Below are 24,265 nucleotides of genomic sequence, written 5' to 3' on the forward strand. Positions count from 1 at the left end.
TTCACATTTATCAACATTGTACTCCATCTGACAGACCTTTGCTCACTCACACTGTCTAAATCCCTCTGCAAACTTTGCTCTACCCCTCATCTTGACGTCATTCACAAACTTTGAGACACTACATGTGGTCCTCAACTCCAAATAATCTATGTTTTAAACAGTTGTGCTCCCAACACTGATCGCTGAGTCACAACGTTAGTCACTGATCACCAACTAGAAAAGCACTCATTTAACCTCACTCTTTGCTTCCTGTGAGTTAATCAATCCTCTATCAATGCTAATACATTCTGTGTAACACTGTGGACCTTTGTCTTGTGCAGGAGCCTTTTGTGCAGTACCTTGTTGAATGTCTTTTGGAGATCTAGATACACCACATCTGTTGGATGCCTGTTGTTCTTCATGCTGACAATGCATTCATAGAATTGCAGTAAATTAGTTAAACATGACCTCCCCTTCATGAGTCCATGTTGCGTCTGCCCAATGGGACAAATTTTTGAGCTAAATATTTTGCTATTTCTTCCTTGATGATAAATTCAAGTGGTTTCCCCACTACAGAAGTTAATTAATTTTGTGTTTAAGAAACTGTTTTCTCCAGACCAGAAGCAGAAGTTATCAATTATTAACTTAAATAATCAACTTATTGCTTTGGAACTTGTTTTCCCCAAAATTCATGTTTACTGTTGTGACAAAACCTACCTTCCTGAAATCTACTCCCTTGAAAGAGAGAAAGATTGAAAGACTCTTCCCCCCCCCCCCCATGCAAAAACATTGGACAATCTAGAGAAATTCTGGAAAGCTGCAGAACCATTATCAGCACTTGCTTGCAAAAAAGCGGAAAAGCGATTTTAATGTGTATTTTTCTTTTCTTTTATCTCTCGCTCTAAACTTAAGCATTGGTTTAATCTGAGAGACATGAAAAGAACAATTTTGACTGGGGTAAATATAATAGAAAATGAATTAACGAAAATGTGCATAGATCTTTGGAGGTGGCAGGGAAGAGAGTTATTTTCAAAACAAATCTTCTACTTCTAGGCACTGAATAGATTCATCGGGTACCAAAGAAAATAAGTTGTACTGAACTTGATAAAGCTGTGGTTATGTCTCAACTAAAATGGTATATCCAGTTCTGGTCACTACATTTCAAGAAGAATGTGAATATCCTTTAGAAAGGAGATTTTATCAGAATAGAGTACTGGAACCTATAGAGGTAGATGGGACAAAAAAAGGTCCTTCAACCTATCAAGTCTGTACTGGTCAAAAACAACGAACTAATTGTTCTAATCTTGCATGCCTTGATGTCACAAGTGTACATCTAAATACTGCTTAAATATAACAAAGATTTCTGCCTCTACCATTCTTACAGGCACTGAGATCCAGGTTTCCATCATCATCTGGGTAAAAAAAAATTTCTTCATATCCCCCCAAACCTTCTGCCCCTTACCTTAATTTGATGCCCCCCGGCTATTGAACCCCATATCAAAGGGAAGTATTTCTTCCCATCTACTCTGTTTGTGCCCTTCATAATTTTGTAAATCTCAATCACTTGCGCCCACCTCAGTCTCTTCGGCTTTAAAGAAAACAACTCCAGTCTATCTAATCTCTATTTATAACTAAATTTCTCCAGCCCAGGCAACATCCTAGTAAATTTCATCTGCACTCTCTCTAGTACAATCATATCCCTTCTATAATGTTGATTCCAGAGCTGCACATAATACTCTAGCTCTGACCTAATTAATGTTTTATACCATTTCAGTATCACTTCGCGACTCTTAAACTCAATGCGTACACTCAATGAAATACAGGATTCTAGGAAGCTCACAGGGGTCTTGGGATGCTTCTCCACAAATCCCTGAAGGGAGCAGTACAGGTTAATAAGGAGTCAAGAAGGCATGTGGAATGCTTGTCTTTTTCAGTCTTGGCACAGATTTTAAGAGCAGGGAGCTTACGTATGGAACCGTGCGGAACTTTGGTTAGGTCACAACTGGAGTACTGTGTGCAGTTCTGGTCACCACACTCTAGGAAAGATGTGATTGCACTGGAGGGAAGATGAAAGAGATTCACCAGGATAGCATTTGGAATGGAGCATTTCAGTAATGATGAGAGGCTGGATAAGCTTAAGTTGTTTTCTTTAGCACAGAGAAGGTTGAGGGGGGCCCCGATAGGGGTGTATATGATTGAGGGGCATGGGAAGGGTGAATAAAAAGCAGCCATCCTCCTTAGTTGAAAGGTAGGTATCAAGGTAGCATTATTTCAAAGCAGGCATGAGGTTTAGAAGGGAGGGGTGTGGGGCCTAGAATGCTCTGCATGGATGGGTAATTGAGGTGGGAACCCTCACAACCTTTAAAGTTTACTTGATGAGCACTTGAAGGAAAGTGGGAGTAGTGTATTTTTGGCAGTACAGATTTGATGCGCTGAAGAACCTCTTTTGTACTTACGATTCTATGATTCTGACTGCACCATACACAGGTTTTCAGTTGCAAAAACACCCTTCAACTGTCACCCTCTGCTTTCTGTCAGTCAGCCAATTCTGGATCCAGTTAGCTCCCATGGATCAATGGGCTCTTACCTTTGTTATCCATCTCTCATGTAGAACCTTATAAGTTTTGCTGAAGCCCAATTGACTCTGTTGGGTTTATTGCCCTCATCTATATACCTGGTCACCTCTTTGAAACATTCAGTAATGTTGGGCAGGCATGACCTCCCCTTAACAGAAGTATGCTGTCTGTTTATGATTAATACCTGCTTCTCCAAGTAAAAATTAATTCTGTCCCCCAGAATTGCTTCCAATAGTTTCGGCACCATAAACTGACTGACTGACTGGCCCGAATTTTCTTGGTTTATCTCTTGTCCCCTTCTCAAATAATGGGACTACATTTGTTGTCCTCCAGTCGTTTGGCACCTCTGTTGCAACCAGGGAGGAATTTCAGTTATTGCCAATGCTTTGGTATTTCTGCCCTGACCTCACCAAACACCTTGGGATACTTTTCATCTAGCCCTGGAGATTTATCTATTGTTAAGCCTGCCAGACCACTCAGAACCTCCTCTCTATCTATGTTAACTTCTTTAAGTATTTCACCGTCTTTCTCCCTGATATGTATATCCATAAAATCTCTCCCCGTGGGATGCTTTCAAGAAAGAAATAGAAAGAGTACAGATCGAACATGTTCCACTAACAAAGGGTGGGATCAAAAAATACTTGAAATCTAGGGATATTCAGGATTGGATAAAGATAAAAAGGGAAGCTTATCATAGACACTGACAGCTCAAAACAGCAGAAATCTGAGATTACAAGATGTACAAGGAAAAACTTAAAAGGAAATCAGGAGAGCCGCAAGGCATTATGAAAGAATAGACCAAGGCATGAGGGATTTTAGCTACATTGTTCAGTTGGCATTCTTGTGATTGTTCTACTTGGAACAAAGTAGATTTAGGGGGAATTTGGTACATATGTGCAAGGCTTTGTTTTTCTTGTTTAGACCTGCCAAAGAAAAACAGTTCCAATTAGTTGATGGATTGAGGATGAGGCGACACAGTTTTAAGATCTTGGGCAAGTGATGCAGGAGGAATGTGAGGAGGGATGTTTTTGGTTAGTGAGTGCTAATGACCTAGAACCTGTTGTCTGCAAAGATAATGGAAGTGGAGATGAGTAAGGTTTTTAAAAAGAAATTGGATGGGCATTTGAGACAAACATATCAATGTAGATAGAGCAGGGAAATAGGGCTGACTGGCTTGCTCTGGAAGAGAGCCTACATGGACTGAATGGGTCACATGACATCCTGTGCTACAGTGGTTCTCAGGATAAGAAACAATAACTTCCAGTGGAACCCATTCCCACTACAGCACCCAGGAGGAAATACCGATTGTGTCGTCTACAGGGTACTAGTGACTGCTTACTCTCTAACTAAATCAACGATAGTCATGGATAAGGATAGATACATACGGCAGGGTGCAGTTTACAACTGGGGGAAAGGTAATTACAATTCAGTTAGGCAAGAACTGGATAGCCTAAATTGGGAACAAATGCTGTCAGGGAAGAGCACCACAGAAATGTGGAGATTGTTTAAGGAATGTATACCGCATGTGCTCGATATGTTTGTCCCTAGCAGGCAGAGAAGATGCAGTTGAGTGAGGGAGCCATGGTTCTCGAGAGAGGTCGAACGACTGGTTAAGAGGACGAAGGAGGCTTATGTAAGGTTTAGGAAAAGAGGAGCAGAAAAGGCTCTAGAGGGATAAAAGTTAGCCAAGAAGGAGCTGAAGAAAGGGCTTAGGAGAGCAATAAGGGGGCATGAGAAAACCTTGGCAGGTAGGATCAAGGAAATCTCCAAGGCTTTTTACGCGTATGCGCAGAGCAAGAAATGACCAGAGAAAGGGTAGGGGCGATCAAGAACTGTAAAGGGAATTTGTGCACAGAGCGTAAAGAGGTAGGATAAGTCCTTAATGAATACTTTTCTTCACTATTCACAACTGGGAGGGATCCAGTTATAGAGGAGGACGTTGTGAAACAAGCAGGTAGGCGAGAGGAGGTTGATGTTAGGAAAGAAGATATGCTAGGAATTCTGAGGAAGTTGAAAATAAATAAGTCCCCCGGGCCTGATGGGATTTATCCAAGGATTCTATGGGAAGCAAGTGACGAGATCGCAAGGCCTTTGGCGATGATCTTTTCGTCCTCATTATCCATGGGTATAGTGCTGGAAGATTGGAAAGAGGCAAACGTCATTACCTTGTTCAAAAAAGGGAACAGGGATAACCCTGGAAATTACAGGCCAGTTAGTCTTACGTCAGTGGTGGGCAAATTATTGGAAAAGGCTCTGAGAGACAGGATTTATGATCACTTGGAAAGGCACTGTTTGATTCGTGATAGTCGGCATGGCTTTTTAAGGAGTAGATCATGCCTCTCAAACCTTATTGAATTCTTTGAAGAGGCGACCAAACATGTGGATAAAGGTAGAGCAGTGGACGTGGTATATATGGATTTGAGTAAGGCATTTGATAAGGTTCCCCATGGAAGGTTCATGCAGAAGATAAGGAGGCATGGGATGGGGGAAATGTGGCAGATTGGATTCAAAATTGGCTGACCCTTAGAAGACGAAGGGTGGTAGTGGACGGAAAATATTCAACGTGGTGCTCAGTTATGAATGATGTACCACAAGGATCTGTCCTAGGTCGTCTTCTATTGGTGATTTTTGTAGATGATTTGGATGAAGGAGTGGAAGGGTGGATTAGCAAGTTCGCGGATGATACGAAGGTGGGTCACATTGTGGACAGTATGGAGGGTTGTTCCACGTTACAAAGGGACATTGATAGGATGCAGAGCTGGGCTGAGAAGTGGCAGATGGAGTTTAACCCTGAAAAGTGTGAGGTGATTCATTTTGGAAGGACAAATTTGAAAGCAGAATACAGGATTAACAGAAACATTCTTGGCAGTGTGGAGAAGCAGAGGGATCTTGGGGTTCATGTTCACAGTTCCCTGAAAACTGCCACCCAGGTGGATAGAGTTGTTGAGAAGGCATATAGTGTGTTAGCTTTCATTAATAGAGGGATCGAGCTCAAGAGCCATGAAGTTATGCTCCAGCTATACAAAAGCCTGGTTCAGCCACATCTGGAGTATTGTGACCAGTTCTGGTCACCTCATTACAGGAAAGACATGGAAGCGTCAGAAAAGGTGCATTGGAGATTTACCAGGATGTTGCCTGGAATGGAGGGAAGATCTTATGAGGAAAGGTTGAGAGAGCTAGGCTTTTCTCTTTAGAATGACAAATGATGAGAGGTGACTTGATAGAGGTGACTAAAATGATCAGAAGTACAGACAGCGTAGACAGCCAGAGACATTTTCCGAGGGTGGAGGTAGCTTTTACGAGGAGACATAGTTTTAAAGTGAGTGGAGGTAGATATTGAGGAGATATCAGAGGTAGGTTCTTTACTCGGAGTGGTACAGGGCGTGGAATGCATTGCTGGAGAGGGTAGTGGATTCAGCCTCGTTAGGGGCATTTAAGCAGCTATTAGATAGGCATATGGATGACAGTATAAAGTAGCGGTGGAGGTTGGATAAACCTTAGGTCTAGGGTAAAGGTTCGGCACAAAGATCATCGCCAAAGGCCTTGCGATCTCGTCACTTGCTTCCCATAGAATCCTTGGATAAATCCCATCAGGCCCGGGGGACTTATTTTGGACGCATTATGGACTGAAGGGCCTGTACTGTGCTGTACTGTTCAATGTTCTGTGTTCTAGATTCTAAATGTGGTAGGCATGCTCACAAAGCTGCAGGGCCTCTCAACCTGAGAGGCGCAATGGGCTTCAATTAGCCATATGAAAGAGAGATAGTACTTCAAGATGGAAGCTCTCACTGTCCAACATTTTTAAAATCCATATTAAACACGGCTTTTGTAGTCAGGCCACCACTGGAATGCAACCTGTAGCTGCTTCTGCATCAAGACAGACAGGGATTTGTGTTGGCCTGTCTAGATTGGTGGCTCCCTGAATTCTGGACATCTAAACTGGTACCCACTACATTCTTTAATTGGCCTTAAGCAACAATTAATGAGCTACCCGCATGCAGGAAGTTAACGCTTCCCTATCCCCCCTCATTTCTTACCTCAGCAAAAATGATCTAGAGGTGGGACAGAACCAGTGAACTAGCTGGATAGACCAATTTTAGCTCCCGCCCAGATTCGAAGCCGGTCTTGGTGGGACATATGATCCAGCCAGTTAATTATATATCTCTGTCTACAGGTACTGCCTGACCTGCTGAATGTAACTATTTTAGTCTTTAATTTAATATTTCCAACATCTTTAGTATTTTGAAACCTTTTTTATTAGCTGCTTAATGGGAATATTAGCAGTAATTTCCCAATTTGACTCCTAGTAGTAGTCCCTAATTCTTTTGTAGGATCATTTGGGGTGGAATGTAAGGTATGGGGAAGGAATATCATGGGAATAAGCTTTGCGTCTTTTAGGTTGGAGTCTGAGTAGTAAGTCATGTGAGAGTTAAATAATTTCCTATGCACCGATCTCTCTCTATTCTCTAACTCCTCTTCAAATATTGGGCTCTTTGCCCATGCACTTGATATTATGCACATTGGTTGTGACTTGATCTACTTGATGGCTTTTTGACAATTCAGTTGAACTGATCTGTCTTTCAAAACTTAGCAAAGTTTATTTCAAGCAACTACCATGCTGTTCAAAACATAAATCTTCAATTCTTCTTTGTTTTACACAGAAGCTTGGGTTGTTATCTTCTTTTGAGTTTTCTATTTCTTGTGGTGATTGTGTAACAAATGCTTGCAAAATATTATATTATATTAATAATTTACTATCATTTGCAACCAAGATATTTGTTGTAGGAGAATTGATTACTTTCAAAGATTATATTTTCTAGGCATTTTAGTTGTATAAGTAACGTTTACTGAAACTAATCAAGTTATGTTATGTAGCTATTGTATTCTACACTTAGATGTAAGTCGAGGTCTGTTTAACTCATGAGTGGACTCAATTTGGTTATTTTTACGTGCACAAGTCCTTTACACTGGTTTCAGCAGCTCATATTTCAGCACTGAGATGTAACTAGCAAGCACACTATTTGGCACAACATATCACTGAGTTATATATCATGATGTGTGGACAAAATAAACATTCAGCATCACCTTCCTCCACACCACCAACAGTGCAAAAAACAGCTTTCCTGACAGCTCAGTTGAGTTCATCCAAGAGGGAGTTGAGATGTTCAAGAAAAGGAGGGTCCAGTTTCAAGCCAGCAGTATCTGCTTTCACCCAAAGCAGCATTAATTCCCCAGGAAGATGTAGAATGCATTTTCTTTCACTCGTGGGATGTGATGTCACTGACTGAGCTGGCATTTATTGCCTGCCCTTAATTCCCCTTGAGAAAGTGTCGCTGAGCTACCTTCTTGAATTGTCAGAGTCCATGTTCTATAGGTAGACCCACAATGCCATTCAGGAGAGAATTCCAGGATTTTTAATCTAATGACACTAAGGAACAGCAATGTGTTTCCAAGTCAGGTTGGTGAGTGGCTTGGAAGGCAAGTTGCAGGTGATGTTTCCCTGTGTCTGCTGCCCAGGTCCATCCATCCATCCCATGGTTACCATGAGCTTGGACAGTGCTGCTACTGAGCTTCAGTGGGCCAGAGTGTGGATGTTTGTAGATGCATTGCTAATGGAGTGGACTGCTTTGTCCTGGATAGTGTCAAGTTTCTTGAGTGTTGTTCGAACTGGCAAGTGGGGAGTATTCTATCAAACTCCTGACTTGTGCCTTGCAGATAATGTACAGGCTTTGGGAAGTCAAGAAGTAAGATACTCACTACAGTATACCTAGCCTCTGACCTGTTGTTGTAGCTACTGTATTTATGTGACTGCTGGGTTTGGTTGGCTCAGTTAGTTGGACAACTGGTTTCCAATGCAGAATGACATCAACAGTGCAAATTCAATTCCCACAATTGGCTGAGGTTACCATGCAGGTCTGCCTTCTCAACCTCACCTCTTGCTCGAGGTGTGGTGACCCTCCAGGTTAACCAGTAATCTCTCTCTAATGAGAGAACAACTTGAGACTCCTCTGGGACTATGGTATCTACAGGATGATGACCTTTTATTTATACAGCTAATCTAGTTCAGTTTCTGGTCAATAGTAGTCCCAAGAAGCTGATAATGGGAGATTCAGTGATGGTAGCATTATTGAATGTCAAGAGGCAATGGTTACATTGTCTCTTGAGGAGCTGGTCTTTGCCTGACATTTATGTGGTGTAAATGTTACTAGCCAGTTTTCACTCCAAGTCTGGATAATTGTTGCATTTGACCATGGACCGCTTCAGTCCTCTGATTAAAAACAAATGCATGGTGAAGTCATGTGACAGCCAAAGGCTACGTATTAATTATATTGCAAGAAAATCCTATGTGTAGTAAAGCAATTTGCCTTGTGTCTGTTTTACATTTCAGAAGCAAGTTCCAGAAGAAGTTTGTATGTTGCAGTTCTTCTATGCATATGTCCAAAGGTAATGTGCTTTAAGTGTATTATATACGATTTACTATCTAGACCATCACTTCACAATTCATAGCATACAGATCAATTTATCTGATGTGGAACTTCATTTTTTAAATCTGTGTGAATATAGAGTTTTAAGTTGGTTCATGTGCATCAGTTTTGCTTTTAATTGGTGATGCAAACTTGTGCATCTGTGTTTTATACATATATCATTCCGAATTTAATGAACTAGTAGTACACGGACAACTTCATGATCTGACTGAGTTCAAATCCCACCACAGATAGGCAGATTAAATTCAGTTCCTTTAGCAATTTAGATCTCATCTATGTGATTTAAGACTTGGAGCTTTGCAGTTGACTTTTAACTGGTTTCTGTTGCCTAAGAAGCCCTCATAATCAAGAAAGCAACTCAACAGAATCTTCTAAAGGGCAGTTAAGATGAATAATAAATGCCAGTAACACCCACATAAAGAATATAGTTAGATTTACGGCTTTTTTAATAACAGATTTGTGACAATGAACATGGTTGTGATTGTGCCCCAGATTGCTTTGATCTGATGCATCTTGTTACTCTTGCTGCATTTCAGAATCTGAAGTCTGATTTGTAAAACTATCCTAACCAGTTGTTGGGGGTTAAGAGGTGGTGGTTCTGAAGTGACATGGGGTGAGGATAAGGGCAGGTGCCTAGATATGTATTAACTGTCGCTGTGAATCTAACACCAGACAACTTAGCTAGTATTGCTTGCTATGTTTCCTCTCATGAGTCTTTAAAGGTCTTAAAGGTACTTGTTGCAAAGAACTGCAATTTTTTTTCAGAGGTATCATAAGACCTTAAAATTTCTCTGAACTGCTGTCATCCTCTCCTTTAAAGCAGGCTTTGTCTGGAGAGCTTTGCTCAATGTAGCACTAAACAAAGGGAACCTCAGGACCAATGCCAAAGGCTCAATACAACAGACAATCTAGAAGGATCATATGGGAGTATAAAGAAAAATGAACACAGAAAGGGCATAAAAAGTATTGGCAAGTCAAACGTGCCAACAATATCATCGAACTTAGAGGGGTGACACTGTGACCATGACACCAGTTGACTGCAACAAGAATCATGCAGTACACAAGAAGCCATTCAGCCATCATGCCTTTACTGGCAAAAATACACTCTGATCTATACTAGTCCCACTTCCTGACATTAGGCTCTTAAATGTTATGACACTTCAAATACTCATCCAATTAGTTTTTAAAGGTTATGAGGTTTTCCACCTGAACTGCCCACTCATGCAGTACTCTGGGTGAAAAAGCTTTTCCTCAAATTTCGTCTAAACCTCCTGCTTTTCAGTCCAAAATTATGCTCCATTTTTATTGAAGCTTCCACTTAGGGGAACACGTAATTCTAATGATCTTATACATCTTTACCAGGTCCTACCTCAACATTCTGTGCTCCAAAGAATACATCTCAAGCTTATCCAGCCTCTCCTTTCAGCTGAAATGCTACACCCCTGGCAACAAGCTGGAAAATCTCCTTTACACCTCCTCCAGTGCAATCGCATATAATGTGATGATCAGAACTGCACACAAGAGTCGGGCTGTGCCCTAACTAAAGTTTTGTACAGGTCTAACACAACCTCCCTGCTGTGATAATTTATGTCACAACTGAAAAAGGCACACATTGCACATGCCTTTGTAACCGTAACCTTGTACTGCCATCTTCAGGGATCAGTGCAAAAGCACCCAAAAATCCCTCTGTTCCTCTCAGCTTTCTAGTGTCCTGCCATATGTTGGACTCCCTTGTGTTGATCCTTATTTTCAAAGCGCATTACCTCAGATTATCAGTGTTAAATTACATCTGCCCATTGACCAATCCATTTTTATCCTCCTGCAACCTAACACCTTCCTCCTCACTGTTGACTACTGAGCTGATCTTTGCGCCATTGACAAATTTACTCACTCCATCCCAACACTCTCATCTACATCATTCATGAGTACACAGTCAGTAAGGAACTAGCACTGATCTCTTGATACACCACTGCTGTGACACAAACAGCCTTCTACTACCCCTTCCTAGCTTATAAGCCAATTTTGGATCCAACTTGTGAAGTTGCCCTGCATCCCTTGAGCTCTGACCTTTGTTATCAGTTTCCCACGTGGGACCATGTTAAAAGCCTTTTTGAAATTCATATAAGTTACACCAACTGCCCTACCATCATCCAAACACTGGGTTATCGCCTAGCAAAACTCTACCAGATTTGTTAGGCATGACGTCCCTCTGACGAAACTGTGTTGACTGTTCCTGATCAAACTTTGCCTCTCCAAATGGAGATTAATTTTCTCCTTCGCTGTTTTTTCCAGTAGTTCCCTTATGTATCTCTACCACCTTTCTTGTAATGTGGAATTGCAACAGCTGCTGTCCAGTTTTCTGATGCCTCCCCTGTAGCTAGAGATAATTTACAAATTTAGGTCTAGGCCACTGTAATTTCCTCCCTGATCTCCCACAGCAACCTGGGATATGATTCATCTGTGCCTGCAGATTTGTCACTTTTAAATCTTCAAAAATCTCTAAAACCACCTCGCTTCTTATAGCAATTTGCTCAAGATCTGTGCAGTAAAACCTCCTCAAATTCTGTACTTACATCCTCCTTTTCCCAAGTAAAGACAGATGTGAGGTTCTCATTTAAGGGGAGCAGATCTTATTATCACTGGATTATTATTCTAGAAACTCAGTTAAAGTTCTGGGTTTGAATCTTGCCACTAGAAAGAGAGTCATACAGCCTGGGAAACAGACCCTTTGGTTCAACTTGTCTGCGCCAACCGGATGTCCCAATCTGACCTGGTCTCATTTGCCAGCATTTGGCCCATTTCCCTCTGAATCCTTCCTATTCATGTACTTAAATGTCTTTAAATGTTGTAACTGTACCTGCATCCACCAATTTGTCTGGCAGTTCATTCCACACACTAGCCACTCTGTTTGTAAAAAAACAAAGTTGCCATCGTATTCATATACCTATCCAGATGCCTTTTAAATCTTGTAATTGTACCCACATTTACTAGTTCCTCTGGCAGCTCATTGCATACATGCAATGCAAAAACGTTCCCCTCGGTTCCTTCTTAAATCTTTGATCTCTAACCTTAAACCTATGCCCTCTAGTTTTGGATTCCCCACCCTAGGAAAAAGACCTTGGCTATTCACCCTATCTATGCCCTTACGATTTTAGAAAACTCTATAAGACATCACTATTTACTTCCCCAAGCTCTCTAGCTTCCGTGTCCTACTCAACAGTAGATACTGACGCAAAATATTTGTTTAGGATCTCAGCCATCTCCAGTAGTTCCACACATAGATGGCCATGATATTTAAAGAGCCCTATTCTTTCCCTAGTTACTGTTTTGCCCTTAAAGTACTTTGGATTTCCCTTAACCCTAGTTGCTAAAAATTCTTCATGTCCCCCTTTTTTGCCTTCCTGATATCCCTTTTAAGTATACTCCCACTGCCCTTATAGTCCTCTGGGGATTCACGCAATCCTAGCTGTCTATGTAGAATTTGAATTCAATAAATATTTGGAATGAAGAATCCAATGATGACCACAAAACTACTGCCAATTTTCAGAAAAATTCATCTGGTTCATTAATGTTGTTAAGGGAACTATATCTGCCATTCTCACCTGGTCTAGCCAACACAAGACTCCAGACCTACAGCAATGAGTCTGACTCTCAACTGCTGTCTGAAATGACCTAGCAAGCCACTCAGTTGTACCAACCACTATGAAGTCTCAACAAAGGAATGAAATTAGATAGACCTCCTGGCATCGACTAGGCACCGGAAATGACAATGGCAAATATAGCCCTGTTGACCCAGCAATGTCCTCCTTGCCAATATAGAGTCATAGCGTAATACAACATGGAAACAGACCCTTCTCTCCAACTGATCCATGCTGACTGAGTTACCCAAACTAAAACAGTCCCACTTGCCTGAGTTTGGCCCATAGCTCTCTAAACATTTCCTATTCATGTATCTATTGAATTTTTTTTTAATGTTGTAACTGTACCTGCATCTATCACTTCCTCTGGCTGCTCATTCCATCTATGAGATGTGAATGGTGATGCACAATTAAACAACTCACTGGAAAAGGAGGTTGCACAAAAAGCTCAATCTTCAACGATGGAGGAGTCTGGCATATCAGTGTATGAGACAAAACCGAAGCATTCAAAACAATCTTCAACCAGAAATGCCAAGTGGATGATCCATCTCGGCATCCTTCAGTGGTCCCCAGCATTACATATACTTACGTTTAGCCAATTCAATTCACTGCAAATGATGTCAAGAAATGGTTGGAAGCACTGGATACTACAAAGGCTATGGACCCTGACAACATTCCAGCAATAGTACACGTGCATCAGAAATTGTTGCTCCTCCAGCCAAACTCTTCCCATAAAGTTAAGGTACTGCATCTACGTGACAATGTGGAAAATTGTGTACAAAAGGCAGATCAAACAAACCAGGTCAATTATCACCCTGTCAGTCTACTCTGGATCATCAGTAAAGTGATGGAAGGTGTCATCAACAGTGCCATCAAGCAGCAATAATCTATTCAGCGATGCTCAGTTTGGGTTCTACTCAGCTCCTGACCTCATTACATCCTGGTTCAAACATGACCAAAGAGCTGAATTCCAGTGTTAAAGCGAGAGTGATCGCCCTTGTATCAAGACCTGTTTTCAACCTAGTGTGACATTAAGGATCCCTGGCAAATCTGGAATCACTTGGGTATCAGGACAAACTCTGTGCTGGTTGGAGTCATACCTACTTTTTGCTCTCTTGATTACTGAGAGATCCCCCTGCACTTCCTGTACTTCTAAAGGGCCTCCATTGGTTTGCCACTTTTGTACCTGTTAGATATCTTTCTTTTCTGTTTCATCTAATTGTGAATATTCCTAGACATTCAGAGTTCTCTCAGCTTGTTTCTCCTACATTTCATCGTAAAGAGAAGATTTTGGATCTGTACTGCAGTAACTGACTGCTTCACAAATGATACAAAACCACCTCACATTTGCATCCTTTCCTGTAATGCCTGAAGATCCTGTACCCCAGAATGTTAAATTGCCAATCTTGTGCCTCCCTTTACAATTTCTCTGTGATGGCAACAATGTCATAGTTTGACATGTCAATGTATGCCCTTAATTCATCTCTCTTATCTCTGATACTAGAACATAGAACATTGAACAGTACAGCACAGTACAGGCCCTTCGGCCCAAGATGTTGTGCCAATCTTTTATCCTAAATCTAACGTCTATCTAACCTTCACCCCTACCTTATACTATCACCCAGATGCCTGTCTAATAGCCACTTAAATGCCCTGAATGAGGCCGACTCCATTTCCCTCTCAGGCAATGCATTCCATGCCCCCACCACTCTCTGAGTAAAGGACCTACCTCTGACGTCTCCCCAGTATCCACCTCCACTCGCTTTAAAACAATACCCCATCATAATAGCTACCTCCACCCAAGGTAAGAGTCTCTGGCTATCCACACTATCTATACCTCTGATCATTTTGTACACTTCTATCAGGTCACCTCTTGTCCTTCGTCATTCTAAATCGAAAAGCCCTAGCTCTCTCAACCTTTCCTCATAAGACCTTCCTTCCATTCCAGGCAACATCCTGGTAAATCTCTTCTGCACTTTATCCAACGCTTCCACATTTTTCCTGTAATGAAGCGACCAGAACTGAACACAATATTCCGGATGTAGCTGAACCCAGCTTTTGTACAGCTGAGACATAACTTCACAGCTCTTGAACTCAATCCCTCTATTAATGAAAGCTAACACACCATATGCCTTCTTAACCACTGTATCCACCTGGATGGCAGCTTTCAGGGAACAGTGGACATGTACCCCAAGATCCCTCTGCTCCTCCACACTGCCAAGAATCTTTCTGTTAACCCTGTATTCTGCTTTCAAATTTGTTATTCCAAAATGAATCACCTCATATTTTTCAGTGTTAAAATCCATCTGCCACTTCTCAGCCTAGTTCTGCATCTTATCAATGTCCCTTTGTAACCGAGAATAGCTCTCCGCACTATCCACAACGCTACGCATCTTCATATTGTCCGTGAACTTACTAATCCCCACTTTCACTCCTTCATCCAAATCATTTACAAAAATCACAGAGGACCCAGGACAGATCCTTGTGGTACACCGTTCATAACTGAGCACCATGTTGAATGTTTTCCGTCCACTACCACCCTTTGTCTTCTAAGGGTCAGCCAATTCTGAATCCAATCTACCACATTTCCCCCCTATTCCATGCCTCCTTAACTTCTGCATGAGCCTACCATGGGGAACCTTACTAAACGCTGTACTTAAATCCATAAATCCATACTCTTGCCATTAAAGTATAAGAACAAAGAAAATTATAGCACAGGAACAGGCCCTTCGGCCTTCCAAGCCTGCGCCAATCCAGCCTCTCGATCTAAATCTGTCGCCTATTTTCCGAGGATCTGTATCCCTCTGCTCCCTAGCCATTCATGTATCTTCTAGATACATCTTAAGTGACGCTATCGTGCCCACCTCTACCACGTCCACTGGCAACGCGTTCCAGGCACCCACCACACTCTGCATAAATGAGCCATGCAATCTCACCTTGCTCTCTTGAAACACTACAAGGCTGAACTCGCAGCCCACTGGTTCCTTTCAAAGTTACGCGATGTTGCTATTGAACTAACTCACTATAGTCCCTGCTGCTGAACTATTTAAACTCTTCCCAACTGTGCTACCAAGTCCTCCTGCAAGGATGTTGTCCCGTTCAGGTTTATATGCAGACCATCCTGCTTATTAAGGTCCCCCTTTCCCAGAAGGGTTCCCAGTAATCCAGGAATCTAAACCCCTCCTTCCTGCATTCAACTGTTCTATTGTCCTACTTCTGTGCTTGCTAGCATGTGTCACAGGGAGCATCCCTGAGAACCACCTTTTGAAGTCTGTTTCTTATCAACTGCCCAGCTCTCTGAACTCTTGTTGCAAGACCTTATCCCTCATTCTGCCGATATCATTGGTGGCAATGTGTGTCACAATTTCTGTCTTATCATCTTTCAGGATGCCCAGCAGCTTCTCAATGACATCCCTGACCCTGGCACTAAGGTGGCAACACACCATTCTGGAGTCACATCTGCTGCCACAGAAACACCTGGCTGTTCTTGTAACTAATGAATTCACTAACACAATCATTCCTGCTTTCTTCTTCCTTCCTTCCTGTACAGTTGGGCAGCTTGTGGTTCCAGAAGTCTGGCTGTGACTGCACTCCCTTGAGGTACCAGTGTCTTCCTCAGCTTCTCGAATGGAAAATCAATTTGTAAACAAGACCGCAGGGGGCTCATGGACCACCTGTCTAATTCTGTTTGACTGTCTAGTGGTCAGCTTTTCCCTTTGCAGCTGAATGGACTGGAGGAAAGAAATGATCACCTCTCTCAACATGCTATCTACGTACCTCTCAGCCTCGCAAATGTGCTATAGTGTCTTCAGCTTCCACTCAAATTGTGAAACCTGGAGCTCAAAATTGTGCATTTTGGAGCACCTGCACTTGTGGTCATCTTGGAAGTCAGCAAAGTTTGTGACTTCCCAAATGTGACAAGACACTTATTCTACTTGGCTGCCATTGTCTAGCATGATTTAAATTTCCTTATGCTTACTACCTAGCTTTATCCCTAAATAATTTTACACTTTTTAAAATGACTGCAATTTTAGCAGCGTTCCTAAATATTATTCCTTACCCAGCCAACCAGCTTGCTTTCCTGTGATGTCATTCCATTTCTCCCTCCAGTTCAGATTCTGTGAATTTATGCTCAGCTATAAATTTACATACTCACCGCATCAAGATTCCTCCTGGTTCCCTCATAAGTGGGCCAAATCCTCGGCTACAAATTTACGTACTCACCATTGCATGCACCTCCCCCACAGATTCTGAAACTGCCTGGTCCCAGAAAGACACAGGCTAACAGAATGAGCAGACAACTTGCAGATTGAATTTAATATAAAGGAATGTGAGAAAATGCAGTTTGCAAAACAGACAGGAAGAGATTATATAAACTAAAAGACATGGTTCAGAGACCGAAATTTGTACCATATTAAAGGAGTAGTTTGCAAAGTATAAGCTGTTGAACTTTGAAAAGAAGGCATTGCCTGCACAAACAAGAAGATCATAATAAAGGAAAGTTGATATTTCGGGTCGGGACCCACTTCAAACCCGTTTCTGAAAAAAGGTCCCGACCTGAAACATCAACTTTCCTGGTCCTCTGGTGCTGCCTGGCCTGTTGTGTTCCTCCAGCTCTAAATTATGTTATCTCTAACTCTGCGCGTGGTTGCCAGTGATACAGATATCTCCACTAGGGGTCCTACAATTTCCTCCCTAGCCTCGCACAAAGTCCCAGAATAGACTTCTTCAGGTCCTGAGGAATTAGCTACCTTAATGCATTTTAAGACTTCCACCTTCTCCTCTTCTGTTATATAGACACTGTTCAACACATCATTAATCATTTCCCCATGTTCCCTTCCATTCATACCTTTCTCATCAGTACATACTGACAAGAAATATTCATTTAGGATCTCATCCATTTCTTGTAGATGACGTTGATTTGATCTATAGAGTTTGTTAATGAAGTCATCTATGGAATTTCCAGATGCTGGACTCTTCCATTAAATCTTGAACTTTCAAGAATTTTATTTGTTCTGAGATTAAAGTAAGTTTCAGAGGTTCACTACTGCGTCAGAAATATTTGTTGTTTCTGTTACTCTTTGAAATATAATGTCATCAGTTATGCTCCCAGTTGTAAGGGAAAGGGAATTAACGTATGATTTAGTATCTAGTTTGAAAGCTGTTCTGTACTTTAAGAATTGATTTTTCCAAGACATACAATTTTGTGTTCTATTTGAAGTTAATTCTTCCTGGCAAATAATATATTTCATGCCATGTCTTCCCAATGTGATTATTTATTTTCCTTGTTTAAAATACTTTTATTTTGTAGTAAAGCAATAATGTGTCTTTGTGCTGAGTTACTGAAGTGTTCTCCCTTGTTTAAGGGCCAAAATGGAGGTTTCTTGCCTTCTCATGACAAAAGTGAAGCGTGTCTTCCCTTTGTGTGTCTTAAATGACTAATGCTTTAATGGTTAGAATGGATGATTCTTGTGTTTTTTATGACTGAATTAAATGAATCCAGTTGTTTGCTGTTTTAATAAATGATTCATTTTTCTTAATGGCCAACGTATCCCCTGTCTTTGGCTTTAGTGAATAATGGTTAATCATGATTTTACTTAATGAGATAACAAGTAGAGTTGTTGAATTTAATGTAGTCTGAGCATTTAGCAAGGCTTTTGATGAGGTCGCACATAATAGACTGATCACAAAAATAAGCAGAAACACAGATGATTGATTATGTATCTGGAAGGCTGTTTCCATGGGATTCCACAGGACTCAGTACTAGAATCCTGGCTTTTTATGTTAAGTGTTGATGATTTACACTTGAATGTAGGAAAATGCATTTAAGATATTTGCGGATAATGCAGAAACTCACCAAGTGTTTGATGAAATCTGTAGAATGCAGGAAGTCATCAATGGAATAGTGGCAAGTGGAGCTTAGTCTGGAAAAGTGGGAGATAATGCATTTGGAGAAGTCATTTAAAAAAAAAGGTAAGGGAATATAATAAGAAAAGGTGGAGATTAAGAATTATGGAGAAACAGAGGAACCTGGGAGTGCATCATCACTGAAGGAGCCTGGAAAGGTAGATAAGGTGGTTAAGAAAGTATAGGTATATATTAATCAATAGAATATAAGACCAAGGAGGTTATACCAAAATTGTATAAAACACTGCTTTTGACCATACCTGGAGTAATTTTTGCAGTGGAATGGAGGGAAGGCCTTATGAGGAAAGGTTGAGAGAGCTAGGGTTTTACTCTTTGGAACGATGAAGGATGAGAGCTGACTTGTAGAGGTGTACAAAATGATCAGATGTACAGATACAGTGGACAGCCAGAGACTTTTTCCTAGAGTGGAGGTATCTATTATGAGGGAGCATAGTTTTAAAGTGAGTGGAGGTAGATATAGGGGAGATATGAGAGGTAGGTTCTTTACTCAGAGTGTGGTGGGGGGTGGAATGCAATGCCAGAGCGAGTAGTGGAGTCAGCCTCATTAGGGGCATTTAAGCGGCTATTAGACAGGCATATGGATGATAGTATAAGGAGGGATGGAAGTTAGGTAGACCTTAGGTTTAGGGTAAAGGTTCAGCACAACATTGTTCTGTGTTCTGTGTTATCTTTCCCATATTGCACTGGCTATATGATTGCACTTGAGCGTTATAGAGAAGATTTGTAAGGAAGTTGGTGGGTTGTTTTTCAGGTCGAGGCCTGTGACCAACGATGTCCTACAGAATTGATACGGGGTCCACTTTTGTCGTTTATATAAATGATTTGGATGAGAAAACAGGGAGCATGTTTAGTAAGTTCACGGATGATACCAAAATTGGTGGCATAGTGGACAGTGAAGGTGGTTATCTAAAATTACAAAGAGATCTTGATCAATTGGGTCAACGAGCTGACAGGATTGGGAGTCTAATTTGGATAAATGTGAAGTATTGCATTTTGGTAAAACAAACAAGGGCAGGACTTGCTTAATCGCTGGGGACCTGGGCAGTGTTGGAGAACAGGTATATAATTCTTTGAAATTTGCATCACAGGTAGACAAAGTGGTTAAGTTGTTTGGCATGCTCACTTGTCTTCATTGCTCAGACTTCTGAGTGTACAAATTGGGGCGTCATGTTGAGATTGTACAGGACGTTGGCGAGACTTCTTCTGGAGTACTGTGTGCAGTTCTGATCACCCTGTTATAGGAAGGATATTATCAAACTGGAGAGGGTTTGGAAGAGATTAACCAAAATGTTGGAGAAAACAAGAACTGCAGGTGCTAGAGTCAGATCCAATACAGTGTGGAGCTGGAGGAAACAGCAGGTCAGGCAGCATCAGAGGAGCAGGAAAGTTGACGTTTCGGGTTTACACCCTTCACGAAAGGTGTAAGGCCAAAATGTAGACTTTCCTGCTCCTCTGATGTTGCCTGACCTGAGTTGTTCCTCCAGCTCCACACTGCATTTACCAGGATGTTGCTGGGAAAAGAGGTTTTGAGTTATAAAAGTAGGCTGGATAGGCTTACAGGGAGGCATGGATGCACAGTCGTTAGCACTGCTGTCTTAAAATCACCAGAGATCCTGGTTCAATCCCAGCCTCAGGCAACTGTCTGTGGACATTGGACAATAGACAATAGGTGCTGGAGTACACCATTCGGCCCTTCGAGCCGGCACCACCATTCATTATGATCATGGCTGATCATCCACTATCAGTACCCTGTTCCTGCCTTATCCCCATAACCCTTGATTCCACTATCTTTAAGAGCTCGATCCATCTCTTTCTTGAAAGTATCCAGAGAGTTGGCCTCCTCTGCTTTCTGGGGCACAGCATTCCATATATCCACCACTCTCTGGTTGAAGAAGTTTTTCCTCGACTCTGTTCTAAATGGCCTATCCCTTATTTTTAAACTGTGTCCTCTGGTTCTGGACTCACCCATCAGCAGAAACATGCTTCCTGCCTCCAGGGTGTCCAATCCCTTAATAATCTTATACGTCTCAATCAGATCCCTTCTCATCCTTCTAAACTCAATTTGCTTACAAGCCCAGTCACTCCAATCTTTAAACATATGATAGTCCCGCCATTCCGGGAATTGACCTCGTGAACCTACGCTGCACTCCCTCAACAGCAAGAATGTCTTTCCTCAAATTTGGAGACCAAAACCGCACACAATACTCCACGTGCGGTCTCACCAGGGCCCTGTACAGCTGCAGAAGGACTTCTTTACTCCTATACTCAATTCCTCTTGTTATGAAGGCCAGCATGCTATTAGCTTTCTTCACTGCCTGCTGTACCTGCATGCTTGCTTTCATTGACTGATGTACAAGAACACCTAGATACTAGCGAGTTTTGAGAAGATTTGTAGCTCAGGTTGAGGTTCTGGATGTGAGTTTGCTCGCTGAGCTGGAAGGTTAGTTTTCAGACGTTTCGTCACCATTCTAGGTAACATCATCAGTGAGCCTCCGAAGCGCTGGTGTTATGTCCCGCTTTCTATTTATCTGGTTAGGTTTCCTTGGGTTGGTGATGTCATTTCCTGTTCTTTTTCTCAGGGGATGGTAGATTGGCTCCAAGTCAATGTGTTTGTTGATGGAGTTCCGGTTGGAATGCCATGCTTCTAGGAATTCTCGTGCATGTCTCTGTTTGGCTTGTCCTAGGATGGATGTGTTGTCCCAATCAAAGTGGTGTCCTTCCTTATCTGTACGTAAGGATACGAGTGATAGTGGGTCATGTCGTTTTGTGGCTAGTTGATGTTCGTGTATCCTGGTGGCTAGCTTCCTGCCAGTTTGTCCAATGTAGTGTTTGTCACAGTTCTTGCAAGGTATTTTAGTAGATGAATCTACTAAAATACCTTGCAAGAACTGTGACAAACACTACATTGGACAAACTGGCAGGAAGCTAGCCACCAGGATACACGAACATCAACTAGCCACAAAACGACATGACCCACTATCACTCGTATCCTTACGTACAGATAAGGAAGGACACCACTTTGATTGGGACAACACATCCATCCTAGGACAAGCCAAACAGAGACATGCACGAGAATTCCTAGAAGCATGGCATTCCAACCGGAACTCCATCAACAAACACATTGACTTGGAGCCAATCTACCATCCCCTGAGAAAAAGAACAGGAAATGACATCACCAACCCAAGGAAACCTAACCAGATAAATAGAAAGCGGGACATAACACCAGCGCTTTGTCGGAGGCTCACTGATGATGTTACCTAGAATGATGACGAAATGTCTGAAAACTAACCTTCCAGCTCAGCGAGCAAACTCACATCCAGAACACCTAGATCTCGTACTTCCCCTTTACTATCTCAATGGAGTCAAGTTAGATAATCTGCCTTCCTGTTCTTGCCACCAAAGTGGATAACCACACATTTATCCACATCAAACTGCATCTGCCATGCATCTGTCCACTCACCTAGCCTGTCCAAGTCACTCCGTATTCTCATAACGCCCTCCTCACATTTCACACTGCCACCCAGCTTTGTGTCATCAGCAAATTTGCTAATATTACTTTTCATCTGTATCATTAATGTATACTGTAAACAGCTGCAGTCCCAGCACCGAACCTTGCGGTACCCCACTGGTCACCGCCTGCCATTCCAAAAGGGACCCGTTTATCACTACTTTTTGCTTCCTGTCAGCCAGCCAATTTTCAATCCAAGTCAGTATTTTGCCCCCAATACCATGTGCCCTAATTTTGCTCACCAATCTCCTCTGCGGGACTTTATCAAAGGCTTTCTGAAAGTCCAGGTACACTACACCCACTGGTTCTCCCTTGTCCATCTTCATAGATACATCCTCAAAAAATTCCAGAAGATTAGTCAAGCACGATTTCCCCTTCGTAAATTCATGCTGACTCTGACCTACCCTGTTACTGCTATCCAAATGAGTCGTAATTTCATCTTTTATAATTGACTCCAGCATCTTTCCCACCACTGACGTCAGGCTGACCGGTCTAAAATTTCCTGTTTTCTCTCTCCCTCCTTTCTTGAAAAGTGGGGTAACATTAGCCACCCTCCAATCCGCAGAAACTGATGCTGAATCAACAGAACATTGGAAAATGATTACCGGTGCGTCCACGATTTCTAGAGCCACCTCCTTAAGTACCTTCATACCCCATTTTTTCTCCGTGTATTGCACATGTGGAGTTTGCACATTTTCCCTGTATCTATGTGAGTTTCGCCCAGGTGCTCTGGTTTCCTCCGACAATCCAAAGTTATGCAGATTAGGTGGATTGGCTGTGCTAAATTGTCCATAGTGTATAGGGTGTAGAAATGGAGGGAGAGGGTGGGGGGTGGGTCTGGATGGGATCTTCTTCGGAGCATTGGTGTGGACTTGATGGGCCAATTGGCCTGCTTCCACACTGGAGAGATTATAAAACTCTAAAGGCTGGGACTTTTTTCATTAGAGCTTGGGAGGTTGAGGGATGACTTTATACAGATTTATAAAATCATGAAGGTGAAAGGCAAAGGTTTTTTTCCGTAAGGTGGGGAGTTCAAAACTAAGGGGCATATTTTTAAGGTGAAAGGGGAAAGATATGAAAAGTACATGAGTGGCAACATTTTTTACGCAGTGTGTGATTAGTTATAGTATATAACAGTTATAATGTTTAAAAATATTTGGATAAGTACATGAATAGGAAAGGATCAGAGGGATATGGGCCAAACGAGGCAGGTGGGCTAGTTTAGCTTGGGAACATGATCAGCGTGGTCTAGTTGAATCGAAGGCTTCCATGCTCTGTGTCTCAATGACTGGAAGATGTTTACATTCAATGATATTATTATGAATCCCACACTCTCAGCATCTTGGACATTACCATTGATCAAAAACAGGACTGGACCAGTCATATAAATGCTGTGAATACCAAAGACTGGGATTCTGCTGCAAATAACTCCCAGAATCAAAGAATTGGTATGGCACAAATAAAGGCCATTCGACCCATTGTGCCTGCACTGATTCTATTATCAAGAGCCAATTTCTTTCCTTTTCCTTGTATATTCTTGCACATCAATTCTAGCCAAATAACTCACCCAATGCCATTCTGAATGACTCAGTTCATCTGCTGCTCCATGTTTCCAGGCAGTGTATCCCATACTGTAACTACTTGATGTGTGGGGGCATTTTTCTCCCATCACCCTTGCTTCACTTCCACATCATTTTAATACAATACCCTGTCATTCTTTTTTCTTTTACAAGCAGAAACAGCTTCTCTCTATCTACAGTGTCCAGCTTACACCAGATTGTAAAAATCGCTATCAAACCTTCTCTCACCCTTCTCTCCAAGGAGATCAGTCCCAGTGTCCACAACCGCACTCTGTCCAATCCATTCATATATTTTCTGTAATGTGGCACCCACAACTGTACCTAGAAGTTTAAAAAAAAGATCAGGAATAGGTCATTCAGCCCTTTGAGCCTGCTTCAACAATCGGTATGTTCATGGCTGATTGTCTAACTTAATACCCTGCTTTTGCTTTTGTCCTATACCCTTTGGTTCCTCTAGCCTAAAATCTGGCTCTTGTATTCTATGTTTGTGTTAATAAAGACGAGAACAGTGTATGCACATATACAACATAACGAAATGTGAGGCTGTATGAACACAGCAGGCCCAGTAGCA

General features: G+C 41.9%; 1 protein-coding gene across 6 annotated transcripts in view; it reads left to right on the forward strand.

The window, feature by feature from the left end:
• dop1a (DOP1 leucine zipper like protein A) overlaps positions 1-24,265 on the forward strand; it is a 626,666-nt gene that overhangs the window by 509,229 nt on the left and 93,172 nt on the right. For all 6 annotated transcript variants that reach the window (XM_059648463.1, XM_059648464.1, XM_059648466.1 and 3 more), the window contains one exon: positions 8,944-8,999. In XM_059648463.1, coding sequence (XP_059504446.1) covers positions 8,944-8,999 — 56 coding nt within the window. The remainder of the gene's footprint in view (positions 1-8,943; positions 9,000-24,265) is intronic.

This window comes from Stegostoma tigrinum, chromosome 9 (genome assembly GCF_030684315.1).
Source record: "Stegostoma tigrinum isolate sSteTig4 chromosome 9, sSteTig4.hap1, whole genome shotgun sequence".
In the NCBI taxonomy this organism is placed as follows: domain Eukaryota; kingdom Metazoa; phylum Chordata; class Chondrichthyes; order Orectolobiformes; family Stegostomatidae; genus Stegostoma; species Stegostoma tigrinum.